The 16629-nt window shown below is 42.4% G+C and overlaps 1 protein-coding gene across 2 annotated transcripts; it reads left to right on the top strand.

Annotated features, from left to right (window-relative positions):
• The first annotated feature begins 8399 nt into the window (after nt 1-8399).
• On the top strand, nt 8400-13844 carry LOC148912909 (uncharacterized). 2 transcript variants are annotated; one of them, XR_016119167.1, is made up of 3 exons: nt 8400-8544; nt 8653-13691; nt 13800-13844. XR_016119167.1 is itself a non-coding variant. In XM_089026699.1 (2 exons), the coding sequence occupies exon 2, from the start codon at nt 8723-8725 to the stop codon at nt 13490-13492; it is 4770 nt and encodes a 1589-aa protein (XP_088882825.1). In that variant the 5' UTR covers nt 8400-8544; nt 8653-8722; the 3' UTR covers nt 13493-13844. The 2 variants fall into 2 exon arrangements, 1 of the variants encoding a protein (XP_088882825.1); XM_089026699.1 differs by having other exon boundaries at nt 8653-13844.
• Nucleotides 13845-16629: the final 2785 nt, after the last annotated feature.

The following is a 16629-nucleotide window of genomic DNA, read 5'->3' as shown; positions in this document are numbered from 1 at the left end:
GCGCATTATTAGATCTAAAAGATAAACTAGACTGTTTTTAATAGTAACTAAATCAGATGAAGAGCTAGGTGCAAGTCCATTAATAGCCTTAAAGAAACAAGACCCTGGTGGCAGTGTAGACCGCGTTATCTGGTGGGGACGGTTTCAGAGACTCTAAGAAGGCCAAAGGAGAAGATGAAATAAGTTGCAAAGTTTCGAAAGGCAGTGATAGAGCTACCATTGTAAAATATGCCATTTCATAATCATCGAAAAAAAGAAAAATTTTCAACTCCAATTTCCATCAGTCCCTCCAACCCGAGTTCGGATGTTCGCATACGCCACGCAGCTTTTTAGTTCTAAAGAGAGTGAATTACATGTTGTCTACTTAAGCTAGAAATGTCCCTAAATCTTAAAGCTTCTTTTAAGCTTTTAATCTATTTTTAAGCCTCTTTGATCCGCACAGCACCTTATCTGGTAAAGGGAACCTTTTCATTGACATTTTACCTTCGATCCGCGTGTAAGTTCGCTTGTTGTTGTTAACTTTTTTCTTTGTAATCACTCATATTTGAAATCGATTTTTCTAATCGGAAGCAATGCTGAGATCTTTCTCTTGGTTTAAAATGCCACGTACAGATGTCAAATACGTTTCGTTTGAAAAAACAAGCGCATGCATTTGAATACAATTTTATTTTGTGCGATTTTGCTAGTTATCTTGATCGTTGTTGTGTGATGACTAATTGCATAATTACTGTAAACAAACCTTGAGTGTCCTTTCACGTTTGTTCGCAACACCAGTAACATCATATACTTTTTTACTATCACCTAAGCTTTCCAATATTATAAACGTTTGTTTCAGAAATTATGTACAACTGCAGCAAAATTATTTGGTGTAAACGAAACCAAGCAAACTGCATTGTTTAATGGAGTATATATTTTCAACCGACCTTACTTACATTTCAAACTAGCACATCACAAGACAATGATCGGTTTGGAAGGCGCTTCTCCTCGCTAAGGATGCAGCAAATAGTCAATTAGAACCTTCAGAAGATTCATTGTATTAGAATCACACCAGATATCCCACAGAATTTAAAGCACTTTCCTCTTGTTTACGCGCGAACCGTGTACCATAACTTCAAACAAACCAGATTGCGTTACACACAGGAAGCGCGACATTGACTGTTATTTTTTATTATCAAATTGACGCATAACTAAAGATATATCACTTGCTTTCAAAATTATTGTTCTTCACAGGGGCAAAATACTGCTGCATTATTCGGAACATCGCGTTCACGGCGTTGTAAACATTGTCCATTCTGTCTGAGATCGAGAGGAATTGTGGGTCCACAACAAAACATTCGAACAACGGCGCGTTTTGGAAACTCGGAGAATTTTCAATTGTATGAGCAATTGATGGGCATGAATTCTTCTTTGCGTTTTCACCGGTAGATTTCGTTGAAGATAAAAGCTCCATTCCAGCTCAAGAAGAAACTAAAGAGTATGGGGGCGAAGAAATAGAGGACGCAAAGAAGACGCGATGTTCAAAATAATGCAGCAGTATTTTGCTCCTGTGAAGAACAATAATTTTGAAAGCAAGTGATATATCTTTAGTACTTTTTCCGTTATTGTCTATTTATCTTTTCTTTTCTTTTTTTTTTTTTTTTTTTTTTTTTTTCTTTTTCCTTTCACCTTGATACTTTGTTAGCTTTTGTTTCATAGGCTTTAAGACATTATACGGCCCAATGGAAAAATATCCCCTTAACAAGGCATCTTTCAATAATGACTCTTGATAACTGCACTTTTCTCTCATTAAATGCTCGAGGGCTTCACTCTTTTGACAAACGAAAAGCGATATTTACGTGGTTAAGAAATAGGAAAGCGGACATTATTTTCCTACAAGAAACATATAGCACTTCCGAAATCGAAAATATCTGGAAGACGCAATGGAAATGCAAAGTTTTTTATTCCCATGGTACAATGCATAGCAGAAGTACAATGATTCTTATTGGAGATAATTTCGAGTTTGAGCTCGTGAATACCGACACCGACAGCAATGGTCGATATATCTTTCTTGAGGCGATGGTACAAGGCAGCCCTTTGCTGCTTATTAATATTTATGCTCAAAATACGGTTAGTCAACAAGAAAATTTTTTCTCTTTGCCTTCAAATAAAATGGAGGAAAACACCTTCCATCCCGAGAAGGTATGTAATTATGGGAGGTGATTTTAATTTTTATTTCAATGTTGACATGGATTGCTCCGGGGATAACCCTCAATTAAAAACTATTTTCATTGAGAACGTAAATGACGTTATGTCAAAGAACGACTTAATTCTTCGATTGCACGTTACGTCATCGCGGCCATGTTGGTGCCATTTAACAAAAGATTTCTCATTAGCATCCAATGTTAACGGCACCACAATGGCCGCCATGTCTTTGTCTTTTGACTCTCTTGGGAATACTGGCAACCCATCAATTGATATTTTGAGAATTCGACATCCTGACACGCGGCGTTTTACGTGACGGCAGAAAACCCCTCTCATTCAAAGGCGACTGGATTTCTGGTTCGTCAGCGACAGTCTGCAAGATGACGTTGGTTTTGTTAGTATAATCCCTTTTCTTAAATCAGATCATTCTGCCATTCTTCCTAAAGTTGTTAGTGTTGATAAACAGAAACAAAGGCCTTCTTTTTGGAGATTTAACTCTAGCCTTATTGAGGATTCTAATTATTGTAATCTTTTGTCAACCCTGTATCCCAAATGGCTAGATGATTATAATTATATAGAGGACGAAAGAATTCTCTGGGACCTTGTTAAGTACAAAATACGACAAGAAACAATTCGATACACCAAAGTAAAGGCTAATGAGCGTCGGCGAAAATGATCTGAGCTTGAAAATAGTTTGAATGAATACGAACAAAATTGCGGCGATTCGCCAACTGAGGCAAATTTTCGAGAATTTGAAATCTCTAAACTAGAATACGAATCGTATCATGATTACATCATCCAAGGGGCAATAATTCGTTCGAGAGCCAAATTGTACAAACAAGGTGAAAAGAACAGTAGTTATTTTTTTAAGTTTGGAAACTTACAACCATAATAAATCTTGTATTAGAAAAGTCCATTTGAAAAACTCGAGTGGCACTACTTGTGATCCTAACGTCATTTTGAAAGAAGTGGAGGATTTTTATTCCTCCTTATATAGTGAGGAGCTGGAAACAGAGTTATGCGAAAATGATACAAAAGAGTTTTGCAAAAGTCCGGTCATACCTCCGCTGTTAGATATGCATTGATTGACACCTTTAATTGTATATGACGATTGCATAATAAAACACAAATACACCACAATTACTGCCAACGAGGATGGCCACATTGTAAAAATTCGGAGAACTTCTTCTTGAAACAATGTGAGATTTCCTTGGTTTTCACAAACGAAAATGGCCTTTTCTGGAAGAATAGAACCATTCGACGAAGCTACAGAAATATGGAGTGCCTACATCGAGCGTTTGGAACAATATTTTACAGTCAACGAGATCAACAGAGAAGAAAGTTCCCGCGCTTCTTACGCTACTTGGAAGAAAAACTTATAATCTCTTGCGGAATTTAGCAGCCCCAGAAAAGCCTTCTGAGCTTGAGTATAATACCATCGTACACCTTTTGGAGAGACAACTATCGACTAAACCGTCTGTAATCACTCAACGTTACCGATTTCATACGAGAATGCAAGACGAAGGAGAAACTATGAACGTAGCACAACTAAGGAAGCTGGCGATTCACTGCAACTTCGATAACCTGAACGACACACTCAGAGATAGATTAGTATGTGGAATCCGTAATACCGGAATAGATTGCTTTCAGAATCTACGTTACCACTGGAAAAAGCTATCGCAATATCCGTAGCAATGGAAATGGCCGCGAAAGACGCCATTGAATTACAAGGTAAGCACAAAGAAGTTGGTGTAAACAAGATAGCTAAAGCAAAACCTAGAAAACCAACCGAAAATCAGCTTAAACCAAGAGATAATACGTGTTTTAGATGTGATAAACCAGGTCACTCATCTAATTCATATAAATATAAAGAAGCTACATGTTATTTTTGCAAGAAAAAAGGACATATCGAAACAGCATGTTTAGCTAAACGCAGACAACAAACACGCCGCCATACACGCCGGAATGTACACGCCCTCGATAACAATGTTGATAGCGAAGACGAGTCGGACAGTGACATTGAACTTCCCGTAGGAAGCTTAGACATTAATTCGATAAAAGAGAAGAAAACTAAGCCCATTCAACTACAATTAAATATTAATGGAAAGAAAGTATCAATGGAGCTTGACACAGGATCAGCAGTTTCAGTTATGTCTAAAGATGAATTTGAGAAGCAAGTCGGCAAGGCTAAACTTGAGCCCACAAAAGTTGTTTTAAAAACCTACTCAGGAGAGAAAATCCATCCGTTAGGAATCACGCGCGTCAAGGTATAGTACAACAATCAAGAGAAAAACCTCGAATTATGCCTAGTCGAGAGAGGCACAGCAGCACTGTTTGGCCGAGACTGGTTAGCAGCGATACAGTTAGAATGGAAAGAGATAAACAACGTGTTAACACTGAATAAGGAACCTGCAAGTACCAACAACGCACTAGACAATATCTTAAGCAAATATCCAACAGTCTTTGAAGAAGGAATTGGAAAAGTGAAGGACATCAAGGCGACCTTAAAGTTCAAAGAGGAACCGCAACCAGTATTTCTGAAAGGCCAGACAACTACCATATGCCTTGAGACCAAAGGTGGAGCGAGAATTAGACGAGCTAGAGAAAATGGGATTAATATCCAAAGTGGAAACAAGCGAGTGGGCCACGGCCATAGTTCCAGTACTCAAGAAAAACATAAGAGTAATAATCTGCGGAGACTTTAAGAGGCTGTGTCCCTAAGAATCACCAGGCCAAATTGGATGGGGTCTCAGATTTCTTGGGTCGGTGTCCACTGGCAGAACGAAGCTTGAGATTGGACAAAATAACAAAAACAAAGAAAGCATGGATTATGGTGAACAATGTGTATTGTTCTACATGTAAGCTGCATTCTTTGTTTTATCTCACCATTCATTTTTTGGTCATCCATTCCCAGGCTTCGTTCTGCCGGTTGTGGATTACCCGATTTCTTTCAAACCTTATGTACAGAAAGCCTTTCCTACTGGTAGTATTAAAATGCATTTTATTTTGAATGTCGTCACAAATTCGCTAAGTTCAAGGGGGGGTCAAGTTTCGGGCAAAAATTAAGTCTTTGGACGCTTTCTGGTAACGTAATTTGAATGAAATTTGAGGCTTTGTATCTTTTTTAAAAATGCGCAAAAAATTAAATCCTTTTACATGCTGCTAGATACACATCTGAGAAATAACCTGACATATTAAAAGCTTCAAGAAGAAGTATTTTATTTGGAGAAAATTTACACTACTTTTGCACTATATTTGACATTTCGTGACGAGCAAAATTATGACAAAAGATAAAAATTCAAATCTCAAAAGTGGATCGCTCTATAACTCTAGCTTTTCTATCGTGATACAAGTAAACATTGATCTTTCATAAAATGTAATTATTTTTCGGCCAGCATGTTTTAGGCATATTGTGACTCCGCCAAATCTAAGCATTTTACGAGTTGTCAAATTGAAAATGAAAATCGAATGTTGTTACGTCCCTCAAATTTCTACTCTCTATAGACATAGAATTATGTTTAAATCCAAGATAGGATATTTTAAAGGTATTTCTTTGAACACATTCCACAAGTGGGCTCAGAAAAATATTTTTTTATCTTTCATTTGTGGTTGGTTTTGTAAGAAATTTGTATTTTGAATTAGCCATGAATAAAGAGAAAACGATGCGAACGCTTATTTCAAATAATTGAAGACAAATTTCCACTTGTAGGATCAGTAAATGATATACTAAAGATATACTACTTTAGTTTTAATTGCATTGAATTTCCAGAAAAGAGCTGTAAATTTAGCAATAGAGAGCATAAATACAACAAATTGAACGAACTTTGATTGACACAGTTATTCACATCAGCTTTGCACGATCGGTAAAACAACGTGATTCTACAAGCAACCATCAAGACGAGCCTTCAATTCCTCTCCCAACGATTTTCCCAAGCATTACTTTGTAGTTAAGTATGATTTTTGTAGCATAAGTGTTGCATTAGAGCAAAAAAGCGGTATGTTAACACCAAACATCATGCAGAGCCAGTGGCTTTGTTTGTAGTCTTAGAAATGAGGCCGCTGACCAGCAAAATAAATGAGCTGTCAAATGCACGTGTTTTGAAATTGTTTCAATTGCAAAGTGAAGCAATGGAAGTTTGCTTTAAAAAAACTGCGGCGAATCGCGAGGTTTGTCCCATTTACTTAGATTGACTGAATGTGCTGATGATATAAAACGACATCTACTTACATATCACCTCTCTCTGGAAGAATTGACTGAATATGAACTTATACTAGCAAGAAGCGGAAAATTCGACGAACTGGCTGATCAGGTTTCAACCTGGTGGATTTGTCCACACCACCGATATACTCTTGGCAAATTTTGGCGACCTCATAAAAGGTCTTGTAGCATGCCAAATCATGATGGAAATATGAGAGTCCTATCTGGAAGAGATGTAGTTACTCTGGAGCTTGCTAGGTGGGCGCTAAAGCTTTACGGAATAACTGTACAAATAGGATCAGGTACAAATCAACTTCAAACAAACTTCATGCAATATGTTTTTGACACAGGCCCGTAGGCTGCCTTTAAAACGGTTTGGGGTGGGGGGGAGAGGGGGGTGGGTTACGTTTTGGGGACTTTTCGTAATTTATTTTAACGCTAAAAGATGTGTAAGTGAACCCTCCCCCCCCCCCCCCCCCCTCCCCAGCCTATGGGCCTGTGACACAATACTAGTCATTATGATTAGCATTGTCCATTATCCAAAGCATGTATATTGATTGATACATGGTCCCCTGAAAAACCATATAAAAGGTTTAAAACAGGAAACCCATGATAAATTACAAGAAAAAGAAACGATCTATAAGAAAAATGAATATAAAAAGTTAACTCACAAAATATGTAAAAAAAAAAAAAAAGATAACAAATAGATATGTTAAGTGTATGCTACAAATAAATAGTTTAAGGAGAAGTAACAAAAAAGAACGTATTTAGGGGGGTTCAGGGGTGTCAGATAAAAATATGTGACCATTGATGCCGTATCTCATATGACGTCATAGTGACAATTTGGTTTACTGTGACCCCCCAATGACAAATCTTGGATACGGCCCTGATTAGCAATATAATCTACTGTTCATTTGTTCTTATTTATTAGAACTGATCTTCCGTCACCTCCTAATAAGGTTCTGAATTCACAGTTCTATGTATCTTCATGTTATAGCTATTTGTTGTCCTTGTCGTAAAAAGCTGAAGAGTTTGATAGTAGAGGCACAATCATCACATGAGCAAATCGAGGATTCACGCTCTCTTGATTCTAAACATCTTGAATGGTAACACATAGTATCACAAAGCTAAGAAACATGAAAAATATTTGGTAGATACCGGATATTCTTTATTGAATAACTGCACAAGTAACATATTAACATTGCTCTAACATTTGTAGATCAGCTAAGCAAGTCGCAAACGAAGCTCTTAAATGTACCTTTTTATCCCCACCAAATCTCAAAGAGTTAGAATGGCTACCAGATACTCCTTACCAAACTACCCAGGATGATCAATGTCTCACTACAGTCAATGAATGCTCCACTACCCTTTCAGACTTGCTTCCAAATTCAGGAGAGTTTACACCTTTAAAATCAAGAGTAAAATCACCGTGGAACGAAACAACTCAAAAACAACGAATGCAATGTGTAAATGCAGTCAAAAATGCTTGTGAAATGGTATGTGAAGTTATTGCTCCTCAGGCTAAGCACGAGCTGCTCAAGTCACTATACACTGAATTAGAACAAGACGAAAAGCCCTATATCTCCCATGAACTACAAACTCTAATGTGTGCATATAAAAATGCTCCCTCTAATCTCTGAAAACACAAATACTCAGCATTTACGTTGATTTGTATCCCATGAAAACTCTCATAGCAATGCATGACAATTATGAAAAGATTACTGAATATCAAGTACGAAAGGCTAAAGAACATGCTAGAAGCAGTGGTCCAGGTATTCCTATTGAGAAATCTACTAAACATCGAGTGCGTATAGACATGGTAAAGGTAGACCACTTTCTAGACTTCTTTAACCGTCCTTATTTTTGCCAAGATGTTGCCTTTGGTGTTAGTAAATTGGAACTGGAAAGTGGGGAACAGTTTACTATGCCAAACGTAGTGCGAACAGTGACTAGGTCAACAATGATCACACAATACTTGCATTTTTGTGAAGAAAAACAATTCATCCCTTGAGTCTGAAGAGTTCTCTACTGGCCACTAGGGCCTGGACACGAGTTAGATACCGCTGACCGGCTCAGTAGGAGCGGCCATCTTGTTTACGTTAAGATTACGTTTTAGGACAGAACTATAATACAAGACTATTCAGCACCAGTATATCTTTATTTATGTAAGTTTTCCATTTATTATATGTGTAATCGTTTACTTCACATTTATCTATACATGATTTACTTTAAGTGCTATTATTTAGCTTAGATGTTATATATTTGTATCTTAGGACTCTATCATCGTTGTAGAATAAAATACTATCAGACATCGAGAAGCATCTCTTTCTTCATGATAGAGTCATGGTTGTAGTTGAATGTTCTGTTCCTAGCTGCACCTTTAAGACACAGGATGTCACAGACGCCGTCGCCGTTGCACTACTAAATAACCATGGGCTAGCACACAGAGACACTGCCACAACGCTCCAGGCCCCAGCGTCAAGAGGACCGAAACTAGATCGGCCGAAAGTAGACATCGGCATTTCAATAGAGGAATGGAACGTATTCGTCCGCCGTTGGGAAGTATTTCGCTCTGGCTCTGGCATAGACGATGCTTCAGCCCCATCTCAGCTCTTTCAGTGTGCTGGACCTGCATTGGGAGATAGCATCCTAAAGGCCAACCACAAGGCAACATCGGAATCCCTCGGAAATCTTCTCTCTGCTATGCGCTCACTGGCCGTCATCCCGGTTGCCACGTGCGTTATACGCACCGAGTTGCTGCAATTACATCAGGAACGCGACGAGGCATTCCGTGCCTTCACAGCTCGGGCGCGAGGAAAGGCCGAAACCTGTGCCTACAGCACACGGTGCGAGTGCGGCAAAACCGTTAACTATACAGACCACATCCTCCGAGACGTCCTACTCAACGGCATTTACGACCCCGACATACGTCGCGAGGTACTCGGGACCAAAGACATCCTGCAGAAAGCGGTGAACGACGTTATTGCCTTGGTGGAAAACAAAGAAATGGCCCGAAATGCACTCCCACCATCAACCCTCTCTGGCATGTCATCATTCCAGCAACAACGAAGAACACAACCCTCTGCGGCCCCATCACATCCAGATCAAGCCAAAGAGGCAACTTGCCCCGACTGTAAGAGTCCCTTCAAAACCTTTACAGAAGGAGCGCGAGGATGGAACACCAAGCCCCATCAAGTGTGCATAAACTGCTACAGGGCCCGAAGACGAAAGCAACGCCAAAAACCCGCCAACATCCAGGCACTAGAATCTGAGCCTATCGCCCAAATCACAACAGTCAGCGTACACAGCACCCACAACAGTCATCGGCGCCGAAGAAGACAGCACTCTCAACGCTATAAACGGGACCTGACCATAACACATAGTACAATCCATAGGCCCCCATCAACGAGACTAGAGCATCACATATTCTCCAAGGGCGAATGGAGAAGAGCTCGTTTCAGAGAACACCCCAGAGTGTCCGTCACCATCACCGTTGACGGACCAAACAACCGATCTCACAACCACTGCTTTAACAAGGAGGCAAAAATATCTGCAATCGCAGATACTGGCGCACAATCAGACCTCTGGTCCCTAGAGGAGTTCACTGCCTGTGGATTTTCCCGTGATGACTTGCGACCAGTCAGTCTTGGCCTCTCAGCCGCCAACCGCTCCCCTATCGCCATTGAGGGTGCGTTCTTTGCCACACTAACAGCAGCCTCACGAGACGGTGCCAAAACAACCTGCCGCTCGATGGTGTATGTAAGCAGCTCCGTGCGAGACATGTACCTGTCCTACGAGTCACTGCTCAATCTCGACCTACTGGGCGAGCACTTCCCTACCAGAGAGAACACAAAGACACCCCTCAACGGCATACACGTCCACGACAGCGTCCATAAACCACAACAACCCTCATCCATCAACGCCAGTAGGTTTATCAACGATGGCTGTACTACGCCACCCAATGCCAACGACACAACGTGTTCATGCCCTCTGCGCACAGCCCCACCACAACGCCCCAACGAGCTACCATTTCCGTGCACCCCGGAAAACAATGAAAGAATGAAAGCCTGGCTCCTCGAACAATACGCATCTTCAACCTTCAACACTTGCCCTCATCGAGCATTGCCCTGCATGGCAGGACCTCCAGTTGAGATACATGTGGATCCAGAGGCCACACCAAAGGCATGTCACAAACCAGCCAGCATACCTGTCCATTGGCAGCAGAAAGTCTATGAGGACCTCCTCCGCGATGAGGCACTCGGTGTTGTCGAGCGAGTGCCGTATGGGGAACCGGTGACCTGGTGCCACCGCATGGTGGTCACTCGGAAGCACGACGGTTCACCCCGCAGGACTGTGGACCTATCACCCCTTAACAAGTTCTGCCAACGCGAAACCTTCGCCACTGAGTCACCCTTCCACCTGGCGCGACGCATCCCCAAGAACACGTGGAAGACGGTCACGGATGCCTGGAACGGTTATCACAGCGTCCCACTGCGAGAATCAGATCGCCATCTCACCACGTTTATCACACCATTTGGACGCTGGCGATACACCAGGGCGCCGCAAGGCTTCCTGTCCTCAGGAGACGGATACAATCGCCGTTTCAGTGCCATCCTCTCGGAGTTTGAACGAAAGGAACGTTGCGTAGATGACACCATACACCACGACACCGATCTGGAACAACATTGGTGGAGAACGATTGACTTCCTGACCAGAGTCGGCCAGTCCGGCATCGTCCTCAACCCAGATAAGTTTCAATTTGCAGGAAAAAGTGTCAGCTTTGCGGGATTCCAGATATCGGACGCAACAATCGAACCGCTCCCCAAGTACCTGGATGCCATCCGCGACTTCCCCTCCCCAGAATCAACGACAGACATCAGGAGCTGGTTTGGCCTCGTCAACCAGGTGGCGAACTACGCACAGTTGCGAGACACAATGGCCGTATTCAAACCTTTTCTCAGCCCTCGATGTAAGTTCACATGGTCCCAAGACCTGGAGGCAGCATTCCAACAGTCCAAAGAAGTCATCGTAGAAGCCATCCGGGAAGGTGTTGAAATCTTTGACATGCAACGGCGCACCTGCCTACGGCCTGATTGGTCCAACCGCGGGATCGGTTACTTCCTGCTTCAGCAACATTGCAACTGCCCCTCCGGTATACCAGACTGCTGCCCAGGGGGATGGAAAATCACGCTAGCAGGTTCAAGATTCCTTTCATCAGCAGAGCAGCGTTACGCAGCCGTCGAAGGTGAGGCACTTGCTGTCGCTTGGGGCCTCGAACAAACACGATATTTTACGCAAGGATGTGACAACCTTGTGATAGTAACCGACCATAAGCCACTAGTAAAAATCTTCGGTGACCGCACACTAGACGAAATATCGAACTCCCGCCTGTTCCGACTAAAGCAGCGCACCCTACCGTGGCGCTTCGAGATTGTCCACAGACCCGGGAAAACCAACCACGCCGCTGACGCCACTTCAAGACACCCCTCACCATCGAGCTCCGAGAACCACTACTCACTCGGTAAACCAAGCGAACCTGACCTAGCAGAATCAGCGCTGATGTCTACAATCCGCGAAGACGCTCAAGGCCTCAGTGCAATATCGTGGTCCCTCCTAGCACAGGAAACAGCTAAAGATGAATCCCTCTGCCACGCTCTCCGTCTCCTCGAGCAAAACGGCAATATAGACAGCAAAGACCCTACCTTAACCAATCTCTCCCCAATCAGCGAATCCATCTATATCCAAGAAGGTGTCCTGCTGTACAACGACCGCGTCATTGTTCCCTCCTCCCTACGCCAAGGGATCCTCCAGCACCTCCACGCTGCCCACCAAGGGGCCTCCACGATGGAACAGCGTGCCCGTGCCATCGTCTACTGGCCTGGGCTATCAAAGGACATTCAGGACACCAGAGAAAGATGTGCCGACTGCAACCGCAATGCCCCGTCACAAGCGGCCACACCCCCTCTACCTTCGCCACCACCATCCACCCCCTTCGAAGCGATCTTTGCAGACTTCTTCGACCACGGGGGTTGCCACTACCTTGTCGTCGGAGACCGCCTCTCAGGTTGGGTAGAGGTTCTACGCTCAACAGCTGGCACCGATCTAGGAGGATCAGCAGGCCTGGTCCATCATTTACGCAGATTCTTCGCTACGTTCGGCGTCCCAGAGGAACTTGGGAGTGATGGTGGCCCAGAGTTCACAGCAGGTAACACTCAAAACTTCCTCCGCTCCTGGAACGTGCGACACCGCGTGTCCTCAGTAAGCTTCCCCCAGTCCAATGGGAGAGCGGAGGGTGCTGTTAAGGCAGCAAAGAGACTTTTAATGTCCAACACTGGTCCAACCGGGAACCTCGACCAAGACCGCTTCTTGCGTGCAATCCTACAGCTGCGAAACACGCCCGACCGCGACTGCAACTTATCACCCGCACAAATAATCTTTGGTCGGCCACTACGAGACTCACTTACCTTTGTAAGTCGACTAGAAAAGTTCTCAAACCCCAACGTCCGACCACTATGGCGTCAGGCTTGGATAGCGAAGGAAGAAGCCCTGCGCACAAGGATGTCCCGCACAACCGAGTCCTTGAGAATCCACTCGAGACCACTTCGCCCACTAACCCCTGGCGACCGAGTCTTCCTTCAAAACCAGCATGGCCCAAACCCAACTAAGTGGGACCGATCTGGCCTTGTAGTTGAATCCATGAAGAACGACCAATACAGAGTGAAAGTAGATGGATCGGGACTGCTGACACTGCGCAATCGTCGATTCCTGAGAGCTTACACACCAGTCCACCCGACAGTCCCGCAGCAGACAGTATCCCCGCCGCCGTCCCTAGGAAGAAGCCAGGAGCAGGAGCACATACTGATACCCACAGACAAGGGACCACTTGAAGAGGCCTGTGAGCTACCACAAGATGAACCATGTGCCACATCCCCAAACGTTCCTCAACCCATCGTCCCCACACACCCCCAACCACCAGCCACCGAGGGACCACAACCAGACGTCAGTCCCCCAGAAAACCCGTTGACCCAGGCACCTCCATACATACGCCCTACACGTGACAGAAGGACACCACGGCGCTATGAACCCGAGACAGGCACCTGGGTTAGAAACTGAGTCCAGTAATTCTGACTGCCCAGTCAGAGATTCCAGGACTGGGGGAGATGAAGAGTTCTCTACTGTCCACTAGGGCCTGGACACGAGTTAGATACCGCTGACCGGCTCAGTAGGAGCGGCCATCTTGTTTACGTTAAGATTACGTTTTAGGACAGAACTATAATACAAGACTATTCAGCACCAGTATATCTTTATTTATGTAAGTTTTCCATTTATTATATGTGTAATCGTTTACTTCACATTTATCTATACATGATTTACTTTAAGTGCTATTATTTAGCTTAGATTTTATATATTTGTATCTTAGGACTCTATCATCGTTGTAGAATAAAATACTATCAGACATCGAGAAGCATCTCTTTCTTCAGAGTCGACGAACTCTTTACAGAATGTTGGAAGTTAGGAAGTCCTCGCAGCGCAAATCACTTCAGGGGCTTGACAACACGGCTGCTGATAGAGCAGCCGCATTTGATACTTTAGAATCAATTGTTAATGATTTAGAAAAAAATGGAGCTCCAACAGAATGGGCTAAATCTACAAAAAAGCTTCTTAAAGAAAGCAAGCGATATCTCAAAACCCAATATAAGGTACACAGCAGAGAAAACAGTACTTACCCTGATCATTGTCATATATTTGCATTAAGTGATAGTGGACAAAATGATTTTAGTAAAACGTGCCATGATACGCAAACCACTGTCTGCAATAATTGTGAACAACTAAAGAATGTTTTCAAAAGATATTAAGCGCAAGTGTAACGAAACTGTACAAAATGATAGTGAAACTCGTGGTGATCTTTTGTACGATGTGAACGCTTCTCAAACTTGTATTGAAGATTGGAAAGCGCACATACTCAGGTCTGAGAATTAAGATCGTGCGAAGCAAGACTTCTTCAAACTAGTCAGTCCAACTACAGCTGCTATCTTAATTGACTGGGCGATGAAATTCACGCAAGTAAAGTACCGAGAGAAGCAATCGGAATGGTACGGTAAGAGAGGTTTAAACTGGCACATTAGCTCGGTTGTAACCATGAATGTGGTTTCTAGTAAAGCCGAAATTACTACACATGAAAGTAATGCTTGGGAAAATCGTTGGAAGAGGAATTGAGGACTCGTCTTGATGGTTGCTTGTAAAATCACGTTGTTTTACCGATCGTGCAAAGCTGATGTGAATAACTGTGTCAATCAAAGGTCGTTCAATTTGTTGTATTTATGCTCTCTATTGCTAAAGTTACAGCTCTTTCCTGGAAATTCAATGCCATTAAAACTAAAGTAGTATATTTTTATTCATTTATTGATCCTACAAGTGGAAATTTGTCTTCAATTATTTGAAATAAGCGTTCGCATCGTTTTCTCTTAATTCATGGCTAATTCAAAATACAAATTTCTTACAAAACCAACCACAAATGAACGATAAAAATATTTTTCTGAGCCCACTTGTGGAATGTGTTCAAAGAAATACCTTTAAAATATCCTATCTTGGATTTAAACATAATTCTATGTCTATAGAGAGTAGAAATTTGAGGGACGTAGCAACATTCGATTTTCATTTTCAATTTGACAACTCGTAAAATGCTGAGATTTGGCGGAGTCACAATATGCCTAAAACATGCTGGCCGAAAAATATTTTTACATTTTATGAAAGATCAATGTTTACTAGTATCATGATAAAAATACTAGAGTTATAGAGCGATCCACTTTTGAGATTTGAATTTTTATCTTTTGTCATAATTTTGCTCGTCACGAAATGTCAAATATAGTGAAAGTAGTGTAAATGTTCTCTAAATAAAATACTTCTTCTTGAAACTTTTAATATGTTAGGTTATTCCTCAGATGTGTATCTAGCAGCATGTAAAAGGATTTAATTTTTTGCGCATTTTTAAAAGAGATACAAAGCCTCAAATTTCATTCAAATTACGTGAAATTACCAGAAAGTGTCCAAAGACTTAATTTTTGCCCGAAAATTGACCCCCCCTTGGACTTAGCGAATTTGTGACGACATTCAAAATAAAATGCATTTTAATACTACCAGTAGGAAAGGCTTTCTGTACATAAAGTTTGAAAGAAATCTGAGACCCCATCCAATTTGGCCTGGTGATTATTAGGGACACAGCCTCTTAAGCTCACAGTTAATCCCCAGCTTGCAGTGGACCAGTACCTGTTACCCAGGATAGAAGATGTGTTCGCTTCGTTAGCAGATGGAGAAAAGTTCACAAAGATCGATTTGAGGCAAGCCTACCTAAACATGGAGATGGAGGACAACTCAAAGAAGTATTTAACTGTTAATACGCTCAAGGGTCTATACCAGTTCAACCGGATGTTGTTTGGAATAGCGTCTGCACCAGCAATATGGCAGAGGACTATGGAACAGATTCTGCAAGGAATACCATCAGTCCAGTGCATCCTAGATGACATGATAGTAACTGGTAAGGACAATACCGAACATTTTAACAATCTGGAAAGTGTATTGAGTCGTCTGCAACAGTACCAACTCAAGGTCAACCTAGACAAATGCCAGTTCTTCCAAGATGAGATCGAATACTGTGGACACAAGATAGACAAGCACGGCATACACGGCAGAAGAAAAGATGCGTGATACTCCAGCACCAAAGAATGTCACTCAGCTTCGGGCATTCATTGGCCTCGTAAATTATTGCCACAGATTTCTACCAGACCTAGCCTCCTAGCTACTGGAACAAGGTAAAGCATGGCAGTGGACGAAAGCATGTGACAAAGCCTTCGAGAAGGTAAAAGAGATGGTCAAGTCAGATTTGGTATTGTGTCATCATGATTCCAAGAAGCCTATCCGCTTAGCATGCGACGCGTCACCGTATGGAGTCGGCGCAGTTCTGTCCCATATCATCGATGGACAAGAAAGACCAATAGCATTCGCTTCTCGATTCCACACTTACCTTTACGGAAGACAGTTTACGTTGGTTACGGATTATCAACCACTAGTAACCATCTATAGCCCAAACAAAGGCATACCAGTGACCACAGCTACAAGACTACGGCGATACGTTATGTTTCTATCAGGCTATACTTACGACATAGAGTATAGGAACACTAAGCGACACACTAACGCTGACGCCCTTTCAAGACTACCGTTCTAAGTAACCCCCGAGGTTCAAAAGGAAGAAG

Source organism: Actinia tenebrosa, unplaced genomic scaffold (genome assembly GCF_029948245.1).
Source record: "Actinia tenebrosa isolate PJP-AT-01 unplaced genomic scaffold, QUT_ActTen_1.0 PGA_scaffold10__47_contigs__length_13832649, whole genome shotgun sequence".
NCBI classification, from domain to species: Eukaryota; Metazoa; Cnidaria; class Anthozoa; order Actiniaria; family Actiniidae; genus Actinia; species Actinia tenebrosa.
Note: the sequence above shows the minus strand (reverse complement) of the source record. Positions and strands in the feature narration are given on the sequence as shown.